The sequence below is a fragment of the Meleagris gallopavo genome, chromosome 5 (assembly GCF_000146605.3).
Source record: "Meleagris gallopavo isolate NT-WF06-2002-E0010 breed Aviagen turkey brand Nicholas breeding stock chromosome 5, Turkey_5.1, whole genome shotgun sequence".
NCBI lineage: Eukaryota > Metazoa > Chordata > Aves > Galliformes > Phasianidae > Meleagris > Meleagris gallopavo.
In genome coordinates this window covers 4,833,106-4,851,884 of record NC_015015.2, presented here as the reverse complement: position 1 = coordinate 4,851,884, position 18,779 = coordinate 4,833,106, and the positions used below count along the sequence as shown (strand labels likewise).

General features: G+C 51.0%; 3 protein-coding genes across 5 annotated transcripts in view; 1 reads left to right on the top strand and 2 right to left on the bottom strand.

Annotated features, from left to right (window-relative positions):
• Positions 1-8,221, bottom strand: part of LOC100548337 (protein farnesyltransferase subunit beta-like) — an 11,998-nt gene extending 3,777 nt beyond the window's left edge. Inside the window, exon 1 of the mRNA XM_019616049.2 lies at positions 8,138-8,221. Within this exon, the coding sequence (XP_019471594.2) occupies positions 8,138-8,221 (84 nt within the window). The remainder of the gene's footprint in view (positions 1-8,137) is intronic.
• Positions 8,222-8,380: 159 nt separating this feature from the next.
• On the top strand, positions 8,381-12,233 carry TBX10 (T-box transcription factor 10). Its single transcript, XM_031553356.1, has 6 exons — positions 8,381-8,447; positions 11,061-11,244; positions 11,317-11,418; positions 11,488-11,659; positions 11,740-11,895; positions 11,982-12,233. Exons 1-6 carry the CDS (start codon positions 8,381-8,383, stop codon positions 12,051-12,053), a joined length of 753 nt encoding a protein of 250 aa, XP_031409216.1. The 3' UTR covers positions 12,054-12,233.
• A 197-nt stretch (positions 12,234-12,430) lies between these two features.
• Positions 12,431-18,755, bottom strand: TCIRG1 (T cell immune regulator 1, ATPase H+ transporting V0 subunit a3). 3 transcript variants are annotated; one of them, XM_031553401.1, is made up of 20 exons: positions 18,658-18,755; positions 17,885-18,028; positions 17,192-17,270; positions 16,883-17,112; positions 16,700-16,794; positions 16,042-16,168; positions 15,883-15,965; positions 15,677-15,770; positions 15,383-15,478; positions 14,948-15,098; positions 14,732-14,871; positions 14,341-14,498; positions 14,186-14,276; positions 13,987-14,105; positions 13,661-13,874; positions 13,404-13,520; positions 13,220-13,330; positions 13,012-13,132; positions 12,755-12,926; positions 12,431-12,666 (listed from the first exon to the last, which is right to left on the bottom strand). In XM_031553401.1, the coding sequence occupies exons 1-20, from the start codon at positions 18,718-18,720 to the stop codon at positions 12,585-12,587; spliced, it is 2,487 nt and encodes an 828-aa protein (XP_031409261.1). In that variant the 5' UTR covers positions 18,721-18,755; the 3' UTR covers positions 12,431-12,584. The 3 variants fall into 3 exon arrangements, with proteins under 3 accessions (XP_031409261.1, XP_010709098.1, XP_010709099.1); XM_010710796.3 differs by having other exon boundaries at positions 15,383-15,595; positions 18,658-18,754; XM_010710797.3 differs by having other exon boundaries at positions 15,383-15,595; positions 16,883-17,046; positions 18,658-18,754.
• Positions 18,756-18,779: the final 24 nt, after the last annotated feature.

The following is an 18,779-nucleotide window of genomic DNA, read 5'->3' as shown; positions in this document are numbered from 1 at the left end:
AACTGAACTGATCTTTCCTAACAAGCCCTGAGAGACTCATTAGTGGGGACTAACAAGAAACTTTCTTCCTTGTTAGCAGCAAGGAGCTCCTCTACAGCCTCTTTCTTAGTCAGAGTTGGTCCAAAGACAAAGAGGGTCACTGTATTGCTACGTGAAATGCTCAGGGCAATCACTTGGGCATGGCTGACAGGAGTTGGATGCTATTTCAGGTTCTCCTGATTAAAGCACTGACACCCCACCCCTCTGGTTGGATCTCAAACTCCAGGTCAAGGTGTTTTGCTCCCACTCTGCTCTTGGGTCTGCTTGGGTCACTTCTTTGTTTTCCCACTCAACGTTTCATCCTATTCAAGACACTCTTCTGTCCTACTGCTTGAGTCAGCTGAATTAGAACTTCCAAAGCTTGTTGGTCACATGACACATATCATATGACTTCTTTTAGAGGAAAAACCACATGATTCTACAACACTGAGATAAAGCAGTTTGTATTCATACAACAAAAACAAGCTCCAAGTACTTGGGTGGGAAGAAGGCACACAGGTAACAGTCCAGGTAAAATTAATTCTTGCACGAAATTGTTGTTACAAAGCCTAGTGTTTATTTCCCTGGCAAGGCTGACAGAAGGGAAGAAATGGGGATTTGGAGAATGTTTTTGGAATCGCATTGCCTAACTCATCAACAGAATCCAAGTTCCTCCTGCATCGCAAGGCAGGAGGTGGGCTGTAGATGCCTCGCTGATGGGAACACTTCTTGGTATTCTTTTATGATCAGAAAGGCAAACAGCAAAGCACTTCATGAGATGGTACAGTTTCCAGCTGAAGCAGCTCTCCATGTGTTGCTCACAGAGGCAGTGGGCCCGGTTTCTTCAGTGGGTGAAAAGCAGGCTCAAGGGAGACCTTATCGCTCCTACAGCTATTTCAAAGTGGTGAGGTTGAGGTTGGTCGCTCCTCACAAGCAACAGGAAATAGGACAACAGGATCTCTCCTCAAATTGTGCTGCCGTTGATCTTAAATCTCCCAAAACACATTCAGTATGTGTCGTGGTTTCGTGATTTTTTGTTGTCAGTATTCCACATCAGAACATCACATGGAGTTAACGAGTTAATGTTCCGGTTCCATTTACTGTTGTGGACTCCTATAGTTTGCCATATTTCAGTAAGATTCCAGACCCATTCTTGTCCAAAGCTAGTACAATTATATTTCATTATACAGTCTCTTCATATATAACAGTCTCTTCCTCTGGACTAGTAATTGTTCCTTCGTATGTTGGATTTGGACCTGATTCTGAACTTCATTCCCAATGAAAACACCATGGGACTTTCCCAAAATGTGTCCATCCATTTCTTAAAGGCCCATTCTATGAGGTGAAGTGCCTTCTTGTTAACGTCCTATTACACCAAGAGCTCTCAATTCAGTGGTCTTCTTGGGGCTTAAAATCCCCCCACTGAAATGTATCTTTACTTGACTTTGGTATTTATAGGCAAGTGGTGATACTGGTAATATTCTGTAACTTCCCAAATCCTTGCATTCAGTGTAAGACCAGGTTGTTTTCCAACCCACCAATCTTTAACATATAAAACAATATAATTAAAACTCTAGCCTCTGTATTTTTATCAATAGAAAAATTAAAACCACATTAAAGAGAAAAATAATCAATAAACCTCAGGAACACTCCAATTCAGCATAGCCCAATGTGTGGTCTTAGGTACAATTCATTATATCTCTTGTGTTAGTTTAAACTTCAAAGAACACCTCCCAAGTCCTTTTATTTTCCACTTATTCTTTGGAGGTCCTTTCTTAATTTGGGTATAATGGATCCAGGGTCCAATTCCTTCCAATTTCACTGCAGTATTTGTGATAAGAAGAATCTGATTAGATCATTTCCACCATTCCTTAAACATTCATCCTTCTAGGTTTACGGATAAATCCAATCTCCTGGTTTAAAATAATGTACTGAAACATCCGATTCAGTGACTGATTCATTCCTTCCACCTTACCACTGGACTATGGACACCAAGGAGTATGCTCGTTCCACATAATTCCTAAAGCTCTAGTATCACCTCAGCCACAAAATGTGGTCCTCTATCTGACAACATTCCCAATAGGATCCTTCGGTTAAAACTTCACTTACTTCTTCTGTTTGTTTAGTTCACAAGGGAAATGCTTCCAGCCATCCAGAAAAAGCATCGACCAAGACCAATAAATATTGATACTCATTTTGTTTCAGATGTTTAGAAAGGCATATAATCACTACAAGTATCTTCCCTTTTAATTTGCCATAGTAGGGTCTTGGCTGTATACAGGGATTATTCTTTTGACAGATTTCACACTTTTATATATTGCTCTTACTTATTTTTCCCATTCTTTTTCCTAGCATGTGGGGTTTAAGTGCATGCACTTCTCCTCCCCAGTGATTGCCCTGATGCTTTGCATTCATTATGTTTTTTCATCACACCTTTTGGTATTACTACTTGATGACTTTCAGTAATTCACCACCCACTCTCACTCTTACTTGGCTGCAATACCTCTGCCAAGTGCCCCTCTTTCTTACTGCATCTGTTATGTTTTTCAGGTCATACCCCCATCATTTGTCTGCCTGTGGTTCTTTTTGCACCTTGGTCCACTTGGCAGTTACCTAAAACTTCAAAAGTTTCCCCATACTAATGAACTTTATTACAGCATTCCACTTTAGTAAATTTATAGTTTGTAACAATTTACAAGTATTAATTCCCCATATTTAATTGGATTCTCTTGGGAGCTTAGCCCTCCTTCCAAATTGCTCCTCTTGTACGTACCATGCTAAATCTGGACTTGTGTTGGCTGTTTTTCCTTCAGCCACTTCCAAAGCTCTAATGAGAGCTTTCAGCTCTGTTTTTTTGTGTAGAATTACTTCCTGGGAGTGGCTGGGCTTCTATCTCTCCACCAGGTGTCACTATTGCACAGCCAGCGTGATGGCTACCATTGAAGGCAATCAGTCCATAAATTGGTATCCACAATCTGGGCCATCTTGACTTACCTAAGAGAGCTTGCAGCTCCCATTTTAACTTCAGCTCCGATATTTGGCATACCACCTCCTTTCATTCAACCTCCAGACTTTGGTATCCTTGAGTGATGGTAAAACTAGTTTAGATTGGATCACCTTGGGATTTCAGCAGCCCACACCAACAGATTCATGGTATCCGGTACTTCAATAGGGGTCTTCGATTTCTGTTCCTCTTCCTGTAGCAAAAAAAGTACATCCCTCGAGCTTCTAAGAATTTATTTTCCATTATCTGTAACCTTATTATTCCTTTATCAAAAGTTATCTGTGTGTTCAGCAAATCTCTTCCTAATAAAGGTCTCAGACATCCAGGAAAATACAAGAATTCATGAGTAAACACCCAGTTTCCAATTCCACATTGGACTGGCCAGAAGAAGGCCCTATCTCCTTCTCCCCATGGCTCCAGCTACAGACATTACATGTTCACTAAGTTTTCCCTCAGGAGCATTTAATACTGTATAAGTTGCTCGAGTGTCTATCCAAAGTTTCACCCTTTCCTTCCCCAACTCTACTATCTTTATCTTCCTACGTCTCCTCAATCTCCTCACATCTTTCACCCTTACTTCACCGATTAGCACTGTTGTGTCATAGACTTTTCCCTGTTTCTCCAAAGCCAGAGCATTTGCATCCTCAGACACTAACCTTGTCTGATGGATTTTTCAGTAATTTCTTCATTCAGAAGAGCAAATCCACACATGGCCCTTCATCTCATTTTCTTTCCCTCCTACAAAATAGCATTAATTGCAAAATTGTATTATAATTCAGAATGCCATTTACTGGCCACTTTTCTTGGCCACCACTAATTACAATACATTATCAATTTTCTTCAACTTAGGCGGTGTCCCCCAAACTTGCTCCAGTGTCCCAGAATACAGTAGTTTGGGGAGCTTTGTGTTCTGTGGATTGTACATTAACCACATTACTGACCAGAAATAAAACACTCTTAATCAAAATTAACCTTAACCAAATTCCCTGAATTCTGGTCGTTGCTGTAACAGCGTGCAGGGAAGTGCCAAAATACCAACACCGAGGCACCAATTCCTTCACATAAAATTTCAGTGTCTCTCTATTGAATACCAAACAGCTGCTCACCAGCTGGAGGATTGCAAAGGGAGTCCTTGTGAAGTTCTCTGGTGCACATTGGAGCCTGACTTACAGCAATCTCAGATCATTGAAGAGAAACATCCTGTCTTGAGAAGGTTGTTTATTAGGACATCTGGAAATTAAAGTAGAGGTGAAGTAGAAAAATAGCCGGACAAAAATGTCAAATAATCAGCTTTTGAAACATCAGTGCCAGGGAAGGTTTAGGCTGTATGTTAGGAAAAAGATCTTCAATAAAATGATCATGAAGCATTAGAACTGGCTGCCCAGTGAAGTAGTTGAATCGCCATCCCTAGAGGTACTTAAAAGATGTGTAGATGTGGTGCAGTGATGTAAAATGGCATGCATATGTGGGTATGAATTAGCGATAGATATGGAAGTGCCAGATTAATGGCTGGACTTGATCGCAGATGACTCTTTCAAACTAAATGACTCTGTGATTCTAAATGATCTCTTTTCACAGCTCATGGACATCAGCAGGTCACCAAGGATGGACTCAGAAAGGTTTGAACACAACCACCAGGGATTCTTTGGAGCAGCACAACCTGAAGTCACTGCACAAAGATTTTAGGGCAAACATTTGCTAACTGGAACTTTCTGCCACTGAAATCCCATGTTGCATCTCTTTTACACCCTTTTGTATTTCTTTGGGGTTTCCCTTTGTTCTGTTCCTCTGGCAGCTCCTCAGGGGGCTCTACCTGGAGGACAGAATCAGTGCAGAGCTTCAACACCCATCAGTGAAGAGCTTCAGCACCCACTCATCAGCAATGAGATTTAATTAATAAAGCATAAAAGAGATGGACATCCATCACAAAGAAAGCATGGACCTTGGGGCTTTGGGAATCCCTAGAGAAGCCAGGAGAGATGCAATGATGGGAAATGAGCACTGTCAGGCTCTTAGAGAAGGGGGGAATTAAATTTCACAAATTTCAGAGATGTGACACTTTCACGTTTCTAAATGATAGCAGTCAGAGAACAGAACACCCTAAATAGGAAGTTTTAAAATGGCTTTATCAATATAGGATATATCGGAAAGGTCAAGGAACATATCTTCCTGAAAGAGATGTTAAGGCACAGGAGAGATGAGGTGATCTGAGACAGTAAGCATGGCTTCACCAAGGGCAGATTGTGTCTGACCAATCTGGTGGCTTTCTATGATGAAGTGATGGCATTGATGGACAAAGGAAGGACAACTGGTGTCATCTATCTTGTACTTGTGCAAGACTTTTGACGTGGTCCCACACCACATCCTTATCTCTAAGTTGGAGAGATATGGAGTTGAAGGCTGGAATATTGGGTGGATAAGGAATTGTTTGGATGGTCACAGCCAGAGGGTTGTGGCTCAGGTGGAGGCCCCAAGGGGTCCCCCAGGGCTCCATCCTCGGACCAATGCTCTTCAATATCTTGATCAGTGACATGGACAGTGGGATTGAATGTACCCTCAGAAAGTTTGCAGGTGGCACCAAGCTGAGTGGCATAGTTGATACAACGGAATGGAGAGACATCATCCAGAGGGACTTGGACAAAGGCTCAAAAGGTGGGCAGTCCCAGGCCCAAATAACTTGTTCAAATAAAGACTTTGCTGTGAGTTGCAATACTAAAACACTACTATGCTAAAGTAAATTGAAGTTGGCTTCGTTTCCAGCTAGCTCTGAAAGAAAAGGGTTGGTCTCCAGGTTCTTCAGCTCTCCAGGAGTTGTCCACTCCCTTTTATTCAAAGGAGAACAAGTGCATTTTTCTGTGCCTTTGTTTACTCACCAGCATTAGTCAGGTCCTCCAGAATGGGACTCATTTCTCTCTGTTTTAGATTCAGATCACATTAAGACCCATAGCTCACGTCTCCTGTTACTTCTTTGTAAGCCAAGTTCTTATGAGAGAGTTAGTTCTCTCACCAACACGATCCACAGAGTTGAATGAGATCTTGGCTGATGTGTAACTCAGGTTCCACCAACACACTTGGACAAGTCTCCCTTGGCCACAAAGGCAGCTTACGTAGAAGAGATGACATGGTATTGTTTAAAGCTAAGGAGATAAGTCCTTTCCATATATTCATACTCCATATATTCATACTCCTTATATTGAAAGCCAGGCTGGATGTGGCTCTGGGCAGCCTGGTCTGGTGGTTGGCAACCTGCACACAGCAGGGAGTTGAAACTAGATGATCACTGTGATCCTTGTCAACCCAGGCCATTCTATGATTCATAAAGACATTTGAGGTGATTTTCAGCTATAATCAGTAGGTATCTGCATGAAGGAGAGGTGAATCTTACCCTGGAGAAAGCAGCGCTGCTCATGCCTATGTTTAAATCAAAGTTAACCAAAATGAAGGTAGCCCCATCTAACAGCAAACTTCACCATATTGGATTAGATGGCCTTTAAAGGTCCCTTGCGATTCACATTGATATGCTTCAGTCTTCATTGCCAAGGCCAGCCTTCAAGAGATCCCTGGCCCAGAGGATCAGAGAGAAAGTCTGGAAAAGGAAGACTTTCCCTTGATTGGGGAGATCATTAAAGTGTAGAACATTTAGGAAAACTTGACACCCAGTCCATAGGTCCTGATGGGATGCACTCATGAGTGCTGAGGGAGCTGGTGGACATGACTGCTAGGCCACTCTTGATCATCTCTGAAAGGCTGTGGCAATCAGGAGATGAGTCTGAAGACCAGAAGAAAGTCAGGATCACCAGTATTCAAAAAGGGCAAGAAGGAGAATGCGGGGAACTGCAGGCCAGCCAGTCTCACATCCATCCCTGGAAACGGGATGGAATAGCTTATTCTAGATGTCATCGCCAAGCATGTGGAAGAGACGAAGGAGCAGGCAGCTTATGCTCATGCAGTAGGTGGTATACATAATAACCATGGCTGCACGTAGGTTTGGGACCCATTTCAGGGACAGGAAATATGGGAAAAGATGAATAACCACTTGTTCTTTTGGAATTGATACCACCCATGTGGTGCTGTGGGCTCCATGTTGTAGCTGGATATGAATGAGATTTCCCACAATGAATTTGCCACATAGGAAACTCCGTTGATGTCTCCCTTGATAGAGTGACAGCTGTGCTGATAAGGCAGGAATGGGAGAGCAAACAGTGTGGGAGGGAAACACCCAGTGCAGTCTGAGAGGGTTTGCTTCAATCGGATGAGAAGGACAACCACAAAATGGATTAAATAGTAACCAGAGATATGGCAAGAAACTTGGGACACAAAAAAGTGCTCAGCTCTGCTGCTTTGTAGTTTGACCTGGAATGCATAGGTCAGGGCTAGCCTGTTGATTATGTGTCAGTACATCAGCAGATCGCTGTCATCCTGATTTGGTTTGATCCAGTTTTTTCCTTGCCTCACCACCAGCCCAAATTATTGCATGGCTCTGGGGTACCACTAGGGTTCTAGGTTCATCACCATCCTCATGGGTCATAGAATCAATAAGGCTGGGAAACATCATCTAGCATTTGCCTGTATCTCAGACTGCTTTGCAATGCCTTCATTTACAACAGAGGTAGCCCAACTGCCATCCATAACTTTTCATCTGTTAATCATTGAATGATGTTTCATGATAAACAAGGAAGAACAGTTCCCACGTAGCATATCAGTTACTTACTGTCATCTTCCCTTTTCTTGCTTAAAGGCGTCCGTGTCCTGAGGTCACATGTGATGACATTTAATGATTTTATAACATTTCCTTGGTTCCCTGGAATGACAATATCTCTTTTGTCCCTACTTGCTAAGCAGAAGGGCCAGCCCATTATGTGAATATTTTGATAGGTAGCAGAATGTGGCAGGGATTTAAGTGAGAAGAGTGAGGCTGTAGATCTCTACTTGTGCTTTTCATGGGGGTGAGTTAACTGCTAAACACAATTACATTTGGAGCACCGAGTGAAATTATCAGTACCCTGAGCCAACAGAAGACAATGAATCAGACTTCAGGTAAGGCAACAGGCAGAAGTCCCCAGGAAGACCACCCGTATTTAATGAAAAAACTAAGCACATCACCCACATCTTTACCATTTCTGTGAGTCTCCCCAAAGCCTCCTTCACCTCCTGGTTCCTCAGGCTGTAGATCAAGAGGTTCTGCATGGGGTTCACCATGGTGTAGAGCACTGCTGTCCATTTATTATCCCTGGAGCTTTAAGTAAATAGTGATGTACCATGGAGGAATCTCACAACAGTCAGATGGGAGGCACAAGTGGAGCAGCATTTTGGGAATACAATGAATGAGTACAGCAGGGGATGGCAAATGGCTGCACAATGGTCTTAAGCTATCATAGCCAGCAGGAAGCCCAAAAAGTCAAAAATGAACGCCTGCACATCCAGCGTAGGCAGTGCCCTTCTTCTCTGACACAGAGTCAACCAACACCTAGGGGATGATGATGGTGGAAGAGCAGAGGTCTACAAAAGCCAGATTGCCCAGGGAATAATACATGGAGATGTAGAGTTGAGGGCTGGTACATGATCATCACCAGGTTCCCCAGAACAGTGACAATATAGGTGAGCAGAAACAGAAAGAAAAGGGGAACCTGACTCATGAGGCCACCTGTGAGCCCTGCAGTCACCAAATACAGTCACCTGGGTGCAATTGCTTTCTGCCACTGGCTTGGTGCATGCTTTCTACATGAAGCAGGACAGAGATATTCTTGCAGTTCTTTCTGCTGCAAGCAGATATCCTCCAGCTCTAAAGCCCTCTCTCCAGCAGGCCATAGAATTGAGATCTAAAGGAAGATTTCAGGCATGAACTGATTAGAAACAACTTGCCAAAAGATGCAGCACCATGTGGGTAACATGAAATGGGATTTTGCAATGCTTCTTTCCTGGGAGAAAGAGGTTTCTCTTGGCTTCCTGAGACTCTCTTTCAGCTATAAAGCATTTATTGGCTCTCTAACCTGTTTCTAGAGTCTTCAGAAGGAGATGGGCATCCCCAAAAGCTGAAAAGTATCTCCTTGAAAGTATTTTTTGGGGGAAAAAATCTTGCTCTCTGCATTAGAGCTTGATAATATCTCACTTTCAGCAAATGCCCCACTATTTCAAGTAGTCTGGGGATTTGGGAACTGAGAATCTCTTCAAGCCTCAGGAGAGGAACAAATACCAGAGCAGGTCATCCTCCTTTCTCTGTGTATCTTGTTTTGGATAAGCAGCACGCCCAAAGCAGACAGCCTCAGATCAGATGAACAAAGGGGCTTTGTTGCCCCTCAGAGACAGTATCTGGCAGTACACATCCACTTTGTAAACATTTCAGCTTCACCATACACTTAGATGAGCACTGGTGGAGCACAATCCCCCATCCACCATGAATGATGAAACACCTTATTACCCATTTTAAACTCCTTGTATGCAAACCATAGCTCTCAAATTGGACTACAAGGAGCCAACGGTATCAATCAGCTACCCATTGCTGCTCTCCCCACCCTCATGGCCATCTCCACATCTTGCACAATGTCCAAGCTGGTCAGCTGTGATTTCCCCCTGATAAAATGCATGCTGGATGCGCTCTGCCACCTCCTTGTCCTTGGTCTGCCTGGAGAGGGCTTCCAAGGCGACTGAGATCACGATCCCACTGAAGACTGCTCACAGTCCTCCTGCACCCCTTGGTGCTTGGGATGACACCTACCTTCAAAGTGAGGAGAAACTCTGCAAAGCAAGCTTGGGTTCCTTTTTCTCAAGGCAAAGTTGGGTTGGACAAATTCTTGGAACTCACATTTTACAGACGTGGCACATCTGGAGCATCATCTCCAGTAACCAGATGGTGATGCATAGAGAAGGCAAGACCAGGCCCTATGGCTTCATGCTCTGTCATGTCCCAACAACCCCCTCTTTCAGGTGTTTGCTAGTGTGATAAAATGGACTGATTTATCTCAGATTTACCACTTTGAGACCCTTGGTCTGTAGGAATTCTGCTGAGGGACACCAGCAGGTTACTATCACGGTGCCAGCACAATCACTGCATTCATTGCTTGCAAGTAGGAAGTTGGCAGCCTTGGGAAGGAAGAAACAAAACAGCAAGTGATGCTGAGGCCCAGAAGCAGTCATTTTCACATGGCGTCAGGGTTTTCAAGCCAACCATCCCCTGTTCAGAAACCTCTCTCCCAAAGAGCACCTGCCCCCAAACTGGGGGTCTTGCTCCCACCCCTATGTGGGAAAACACTTTACTGATGGAGACCAAAGAGGTTCATTAAATGCTGAAAAACGTAGGAAAGCAGAAAAATCGACTATGAGGACTGCAGTGCTGAGCCCCACCCTGGCTGTCATATCACCTCACACCTCTTCATCTCCTGCTCAATGCTGGCCCTGCAGCTGACAGGAGGAGATGGATGGGGCCATGCTGCTGCCGCAGGGGATGCAGGCAGCAAGGTGATGGATGTGGGGGCTTGAGGAGGTGGCGGCCCCCCTCTCGGCCCCCCTCTTTGTCTGCACAACCAGTCCCATTCCCCAAAATCTAGCGCTGACCCAAAACGCAGGGACTTTACCCCCTCCTCCCCGTTGCCCCCATCACTCTAGCTGTGCTGCTGGCCCCACTGCAGTTTGGGAATTGCCCCCCATCCCCAGTGTCACATCCCCACCCTAGCCACACTCAGACCCACCAAGGGGTCCCAAAGCCATTGCTGCCCCTCCCATCCATCACTGGGGTGCCAAGGCACGAAGGCAGAACAGGGAGGGGAGGTTGTGGTCCCATTAAGCTCCATCCCTCTTGTCTCCACCCCTATGCAGGGAGATAAAACCCCTCAGTGTTCTGCGGGGGCTGCAGTCTGGAGCTGGCAGAGTTGCAGTTGCTTCATACCAACCCATGGCAGGTAAAAGGCAATTGGGTGGGATAACACCGCGCTACACTGGGGACCCTCAGCTGGAGAAGGATGCAATGGGTGGCTGAGGGTGCATAGGCTGGCTTCCAAAAGTGGGGTGCAGGAACCTCAGCACCTGTTGCCTCCATCTGCAGCCTTCCTGGCCATTCCCAGTGAGGGCCTCCCTGCAGGCAATGCTCCTGGGTGGGCATGTGAGGGGCCAGAGGCCAGTGGCAAGAACCGCCGCGTGTGCCATGCCATGGCACGGCTGGAGATGGGCAACCTCTGGGAGGAATTCAACCGTCTGGGCACCGAGATGATCGTCACCAAAGCAGGCAGGTAGGGATGGCGGTGGGAGCCGGAGGGGTGATGGGGCGGGTGGCACCCCTGTGGCCTCCCCCCTCCCTGCAGGAGGATGTTCCCCACCTTCCAGGTGAAGCTGTCAGGGTTGGACCCATTGGCCGACTACGCTCTGGTGATGGACTTCGTGCCATTGGATGACAAGAGATACCGGTGGGGATGGAGAGGGATGGGGATGTGATGGGCGCATCCCAACAATGCTGAGCCCCCTTGGCTCCCCAGGTACGCCTTCCACAGCTCGTCCTGGCTGGTGGCTGGCCGTGCTGACCCAGCAGCTCCTGGCCGTGTCCACTTCCACCCCGACTCACCAGCCAAGGGTGCGCAGTGGATGCGGCAAATCGTCTCCTTTGACAAGCTCAAGCTCACCAACAACCTCCTGGATGACAATGGCCACGTGAGGACATGGCACTGAGGTAGGGATGGGGGGCACATGTGGGGTGAGAGTCCCACCACCCACTCTCTGCTCTATCCCAGATCATCCTCAACTCCATGCACCGCTACCAGCCCCGCTTCCACGTGGTGCTGGTGGACCCCCGGCGTGACAGCGAACGCTTCGCCCACCAGAACTTCAAGTCCTTCAGCTTCCCAGAGACCCAGTTCATGGCAGTGACGGCATACCAGAACCACCGGGTGAGCTGGGGAAGGGAGGGGGAGGACAATGGGGTGCCCCCCATCCCATAGCCCCCTGATCCCACTTGCTCCCCTTTCTGCTGCAGATCACCCAGTTAAAGATTGCAAGCAACCCCTTTGCCAAAGGGTTTCGGGACGGCGAGCTTGAGCCATGGTAAGATGCCCCCCTCCTGCCACAGTGCCATGGTGATAGCCACATCCTCAGCACCCCCTTACCCTCCCTCTTGCAGGTGTGGCGCCACGCTGTCCCTCCCCCAGGCCACCACGCAGAACAAAGGTAGGGGGGCCAGAGGCCGTGCTGCCCCTGCTCTGCTCCCCTGCAGCCATGGAGCGCTGGCTGCTGTGCCCCCCCCAGGTTTATCTGCACCCCACTTCCAGCCCCTCCCCTACCCACCCCACAGTGTCTACGCGGGGGCCAAGCCCCATGCCAGCTCCTACCCCCTCCCTGCCCTGCAGCCAGATGGCTTCAGCTACGGGCAGCAGTGAGGGGTCTTCTCTGTACCTCCCCCTCAAGGACACGCAAACAGGGGACACAAACAGGGAGCCGGGGGGCTTTATTTACTGCAGAAACCTCTAGGCTTGGAAAAGGAGAGGACGGAGCCAGGGAGCATGCAGCCAACCCCCCCATCACATGGCACTGGGGGGTCCCAGCAACGTGGAGCCCTCCAGGTCCATGTGGCACAGTTCAGTTACTCCCAGGGATCGGGTGCGAAGGTGAAGGGGCACAGCTTGTAGCCAGCACCCACGTAAAACTTATTCTGAAACTCCACCCTGCCAAGGAAGGAAAGGAAAAAGGCATGGTAAGGGCTGGGGCGGGGGGTGTGCGGGGTTCTGTCCCCTCCATATCCACTAGACTCACCAGTGCAGGCGAAGGGCATGCAGGAAGGCGGACAGCCCTTCCATCACCAGCAGGATGGCCATGGTCAGCACGGCGAAGGCAGCGAAGACGGGCACCAGCACGACACCACCAATGTAGCTCAGCCCCACAAAGCCATTGTGCATCACCATGGTCCACAGCACCTCAGAGAGCTCTGCCCATGGGGTGGGGAACATATGGGGACAGTGAGGCTCAGCTCAACCACTGGGGTGGGTTTGGAGGGCATGAGGGACACTCACGCGCGTGGGCAAGGCTGAGCGCCCAGAGCCGCAGGTAGGACGCAGTGTTGGAGATGCAGCCCAGGCAGTACTCGATGGTGTGGATGGCTTGATGCATGAAGACCTCTGAGAAGTCCATGTGCTGCAGGGACAGAGGTGGGATGCTGTGTGTTGGGCTGATGGGAGGGGCAAAGACACCAGACCCCTTCACCAGCCCCCAGCCCCTTACCTCGGCATCAGGGCCATACCCCCCACTCTCCACATCTTCCTTCGCGGCATTGACAGAGTTGCCAGCCTCCTGCCCTTCCAGCAGTGGCTCTTGCTCCACCGTGGCCGTGGGCTGCATGGGGACATCAATCCTGGTCAGGCCCCCCAACTTCAGCCAAGACCCCCAACCTCATCCCCAGCCTCACCGGGATTGAGTTCGCCCTCCGCCTGTGCTGTTGGTTGTACAAATATAGGGGTGTCCCCAGGAGCAGGACAGGCACTGACACCAACGCCAGCACCACCAGCACCATCTGCACTGGCACCTGCAGCACACAACAATTCAGGGTCCCTTCTGGCACTGGGACACCCAATATCCTACACATCCTGAGCAAATGGAGCTGAGGATGTCCCTGCTCACGACATTGGGACACCTCAGTCTTGGTGGGGGTCCCAGAGGTGCTACCTGTCCCTGGTAGAGCGGGAGGTTGTCAGCGTTGGAGGTGAAGAGAAACATATCGATGAAGTGGATGAGGATGCTGGGGGCCACCTGGGAGTCAGCGGCGCTGAACTTGACCCACTTGTAGAAGATGAGGAAGACGAGGTAGCCAAAGAGGGCCAGCAAGAAGACTACCTCAGGCAGGAGCTCCAGCACCAGCCGGTGCCACTGTCGGAAGTGCCTGAGTAGGAGTCAATGATGAGGTTTGCACTTAGCTCAGCTCCGACACAGGACCCTGCTCACCCACCCCATCCTGCCACCATCTCCTTAGCGTGATCCAATGGGGGACTCACACGTGGTTGAAGATGCCTAGCAGCACGCCGAAACCCATATGCACGATGCCCAGCACCACTGACATCTTCATCTTGAAGGAGTTGAGGAAGTTGAGGTGGTTGGTGGCTAGGCTCCAGATCTGCCAAGGACAACATGAGCGAGATGCCCAGCCGCTCCAGCGAGGGTCCCATCCTGCCCTTGCCCCCATAGGATACTGACCGGGTCGATGCCAAAAGGATAGGGCCCTTGGAACACACCAGTGACATTGGGGTCCAGGGTGAGGGATTGGTGGGTAGCGAGGTAGGCAGAGCTGTGGGCAGAGCGAGGAGTCAGCGTGGGCAGGACCAGGGTTACAAGGAAAAATGGGGACCCACCTCCAGGAAGAGTGGTTAGCCATGGTGGCCACACTCCAGGCCGAGGGGAAGATGACAGTGGCTTTGCTGAAGCACTCATTGTAGATGAAGCCGGTGTAGATAGAAAAGGCCCCCATGAGCAGGATGAGGTAGCGTCCCTTGAAGAACATCTGCCAGATCTGGGAGGGGAACAAATGTGGCTCCCATGTCCCACACCTACCTACCCCCAGCCCACACTGCTCCCAACCCACACTACCCTGCCTAGAACTTCAATTTGCCTCAAGCTGGCCCTGCACCACAGCAAACTCCATCTCATGCCTCCAACCTCATCCTCTACCTCCAACCCCTACCCCCAGTGCTTGCCCTTTACCTCCAACCCAACCAGCTTTGCCCCACACAATGTCTCACTCACCTCGTTGCTGCCCTGCTGCAGGCTGGGGCTGTTCTCAAACAGCACCATCCAGAGGGCGAAGAGGAACATGAGTAGCCCATGCCCCACATCCCCAAACATGATGGCAAAGATGAAGGGGAACGTGATGATGGCATAGGGGGCTGCAAGGCACAGGCACCATGTCACACAGGGCTCCCTCAGTACTGGGATGCAGTAGGGGGACATGATGGTCCTTACCAGGGTTCACCTCCTGGTAGCTGGCCACCCCATAGGCATCCACAATGCTCTGGAAGCCAGCAGTGAACTTGTTGGTGCGGATGAGAGTTGGGGGGCTCTCCAAGGTGGGGATCCTCTGCACGAAGCACTCCACGCTTGAGCCACTCTTGTACTGTGGGGAGGGAATCCAGAGCCTGACCCATGGCACCCAATCCATGGCCATGTTGGAGGAGCGTGGACGCAAAGTGGGGGTGGCACAGGGATGCAGGGCACCAGGAGTGGGGGATAAAAACTCTCCCCACAACATGAACCACAATGGGGCATGTCATGGAGTGGCACCTTTGACACTGGTGAGAGAACACCAAGCAGCTCCTGACACAAGGACATGGGTCAACCAAAGCAACCTTGGCACGAGGACATAGAGCCAACCAAGCAACCCCACAAGAGGACACGCACCGATCCTTGGCGCAGGGCTTCCTGCACCTGGGTAAGGTCCTGCACGGGACACCAGACTTCAGCAATGAGGCACTTCTCGGTGACATCCAAGCTGCACTGGTTGAGGACGAGATAGATGGCCTTCATCTTCTGCACCTGCACCCGCCAGGAGGGCAGTGCCAGCACCACCTTGTCCAGCACCTGTGCCAGGTACTGCTCTGTCTCCTCCAGCACCTGTGGGCACCCAAACGGGTCGCAGGGATTTGGAGTCCCGGTGTGGCCTCCCTATCCCCCAGCTCACAGTGCCCAGCTCACCACACTGAGGTCCTGGATCTGGCTGACCAGCCCATTCAGCGTGTCGGCCCGGCTGGCCTCGCTCTCCGGATAGGGGTACACATGGCAATGGAAGCTGGGATAGATGGACATTGCCATGTTAAAGGCTGGTGCTCCCTGGTACTGCAGCGGGTCTCACTAAATAAACCTTTTTTGTGTGTCCAAATGATGTGGGGCTGCTCACTCACCAGTCTGAGATCTTATGGATCTTCTGCCCGATCTGCTCTCCCCAGTAGGAGATGAGGAAGATGACCCAGGTGACATTCTCACCCTGGGGACACATAGGTCGTATCAGCACCAGCTTGTCCCATCTCCCTTTCCCACCAAGTCCCTGGTGCCCCAGTCACCGTGTTTGGGTCCTCCAGGGGCTCAGGCATCTCCACAAAACTGGCCACCAGGTAGCCACGGCAGGCTCGCCACAGCAGCCGTTCAAAGGCACTCACTCTCCACGGGTGGATGACACCGGTCACAAAGCTGTGGGAATGCAGCTTTGGGCATTGGGATGGGCAAAGCTCTGCTGTGGCCATGCCCCCATGTTGTGGCCTATTTCCAACCCTTATCCTACAGCTTTGCTTACTGTCCCTGATGCATGGCCCATCTGCAGCTCTTGTCCTTGAACCACACCATTGCCCCACAGGCCCATCTCCAAATCGTCTCCTACAGTCACACCAGAGCCCCATGATCCACCCAACCCTCATCCTACAGCCATACCACTGTCCCATAACCCATCTCCAAACTTCACCCTACAGCCACACCACTGCCTCATAGGCTCAACTCCATCCCTCATCCTACAGCCATACCACTGCCCCATAACCCATCTCCAAACTTCACCCTACAGCCACACCACTGCCTCATAGGCTCAACTCCATCCCTCATCCTACAGCCATACCATTGCCCCATCACCCTTCTCCAACCCTCATCCTATAGCCACACCACTGCCCCAGGACCCAACTCCAACCCTTACCCTACAACCACATTTGCCCCATACCCCCCAGTTCCACTCACTTGATCTTGCGGTCAAGGTGGTGCTGCACAGAGGGGTCGAGCAGCGGCTCGTGCTCAGAGAACACCCGGCTTGATGACGGCGAACCAGGGGGGCCCTGCAGTGTTGGGGAGCAGAGAGAGGAAACTGTGGGTGACGGGGTGTGGAACAGATGTCCCCTTGGTCTGGTGGGTCCCTGCACCCACCGGCATGCTTGTGAGGTGCTGGCCTTCACGCAGGACATGCAGGTATTGGCGCAGGTCCTGCAGGCGCCCTCGCAGGGCAGCGCGGTTGCGGCTGACCTCACGCAGCTCCCTTGCCAGCTGCTCTGATTGCTCCTGCACTCGTAGAGCTTCGCGGGCCACTGGTGCTGGAGGGTTTTCGGTGCACGGCTCCAGCACCCGCCCGGCCCCCTGCAGTTCCTGCTGCAGGAAGGCTGCAAGAGGAGATGTGGGAGAAGGGATCAAGGGGAAGGACCGCCCCCCAACCCAGCTAGCCCCGGGTTCAGCACTCACTGAAGGTCTTCTCCATCTCCTCGCAGCGCCGCACCTCGCCCACAAAGCGCCGCTGGAAGGCGCTCACGTGGGGGTTCAGCTGGGGAAAGAGGGGGCATAGTCATGGCTGTCAGCAATGGGGTGTGCAGCAGCTCCGTCAGCATGCACCCATCCCCAGAAGACCCAAACCCCATGGCCCCACAGCCCCCAAACCAGCCAAACGTTTGTGTCTAGAGCAACCCAACTGCTGTGCTCACAGTACCCACACCCACCCATTCCAATTCCCCTTCACTCAGGAACACCCCAAACCATCCCAAACCTCTGCGCCCACAGCACCCACACTCATTCATCCCAATTCCCCTTTACTCAGAAAACCCCAACCATCCCAAACTCTGTGCCTACAGCACCCACACCCATCCATGCCAATTCCTCTGCACCCAGAACACACCAAAGCACCCATGCTCAATATCCTGCTCCCAGAGCATCCACACACACAGCATCCAAACCTATCTATCCCAATCACCCTACACCCACAGCACTCCAAACCATCTACGCCCCATTTCCTGCATCTAAACCCAATCCCCCACACCCAAACACCGTTGAGTCCCCCCCCCTGCACCCATGCTACCCAAACCCCCAGCCCACCCTGCCCATCCCAACCTGCCCCACCACCCCAGGGCCATACAGATGCGGGTCCCTGCAACCCCTACATACATCCCTGAATTCCAGCAGCCCCCTCTCGCCCAGCTCACTGACACAGCTGTACGCCGAGGCTGAGTGCAGGAAGAGCTGCGCCAGGCAGACCTCCTCACTGCGGAACAGGGACCCCATGGCAGCCTGGTTGGGGACACCCTGTAACTGGGGGGGAGGAGGTGATCAGTCAGGGGAGGCTGCAGTAGGGGTGGAATGAGATGGAGATGGGATGGATTGGGGTGGAGATAGGATGGGTTGGGGTGGTGGTATGGGATGGAGATGGGATGGGTTGGAGCGGTGGGATGGAGATAGGATGGTGGGGTATTGAGATAGAGAAATGGGATGAAGATGGAGATGGGATTGAGGAACGTGATGTAGAAGGGTTGAGATGGTAGGACGGGGATGAGACAGGCTGGGGTAGAGATGGGGTGGGATGGGGAGATCCTGCTGCCTCTCCTCAGCCGCGCTGTCCCCACTGCAGGGCTGCAGGGCTGGGGCTAGGGGAAGTCACACGGCACTTCCCAGCTGAGTCGGCCGCGGTCACGCTCTTCCCGGCACTTCGCTTGCACAACGCTGTCCCACCCCCAAGTCCCTCCTCCCCCCACCATCCCAACTCCTTCCCCCACTCCTCCACGCGGAGCTCAGCTGCATCTGAGTCACAGCCAACGCGCTCTCGGCCCCGGGGGACCGAGACCCCCCAGCCCCGGCCCTCGGCCCCGGTGCCCGCCCCATGCTGTCCCCTCCCTCCTCCCGGGATTCGCAGCCGTGATCAACCCGGCACCGCCCGCTCCTACCCGGTGTTCGGTGGGGAGGGCCGGGCTCCGCACTTCCTCTTCCCCCAGGAAGAGCCCGGCCATCCGCTCCCCACAGGAACACCCCGGCGCTTCGGGGGCGGCACTCCAGCAGCCGAACCCGC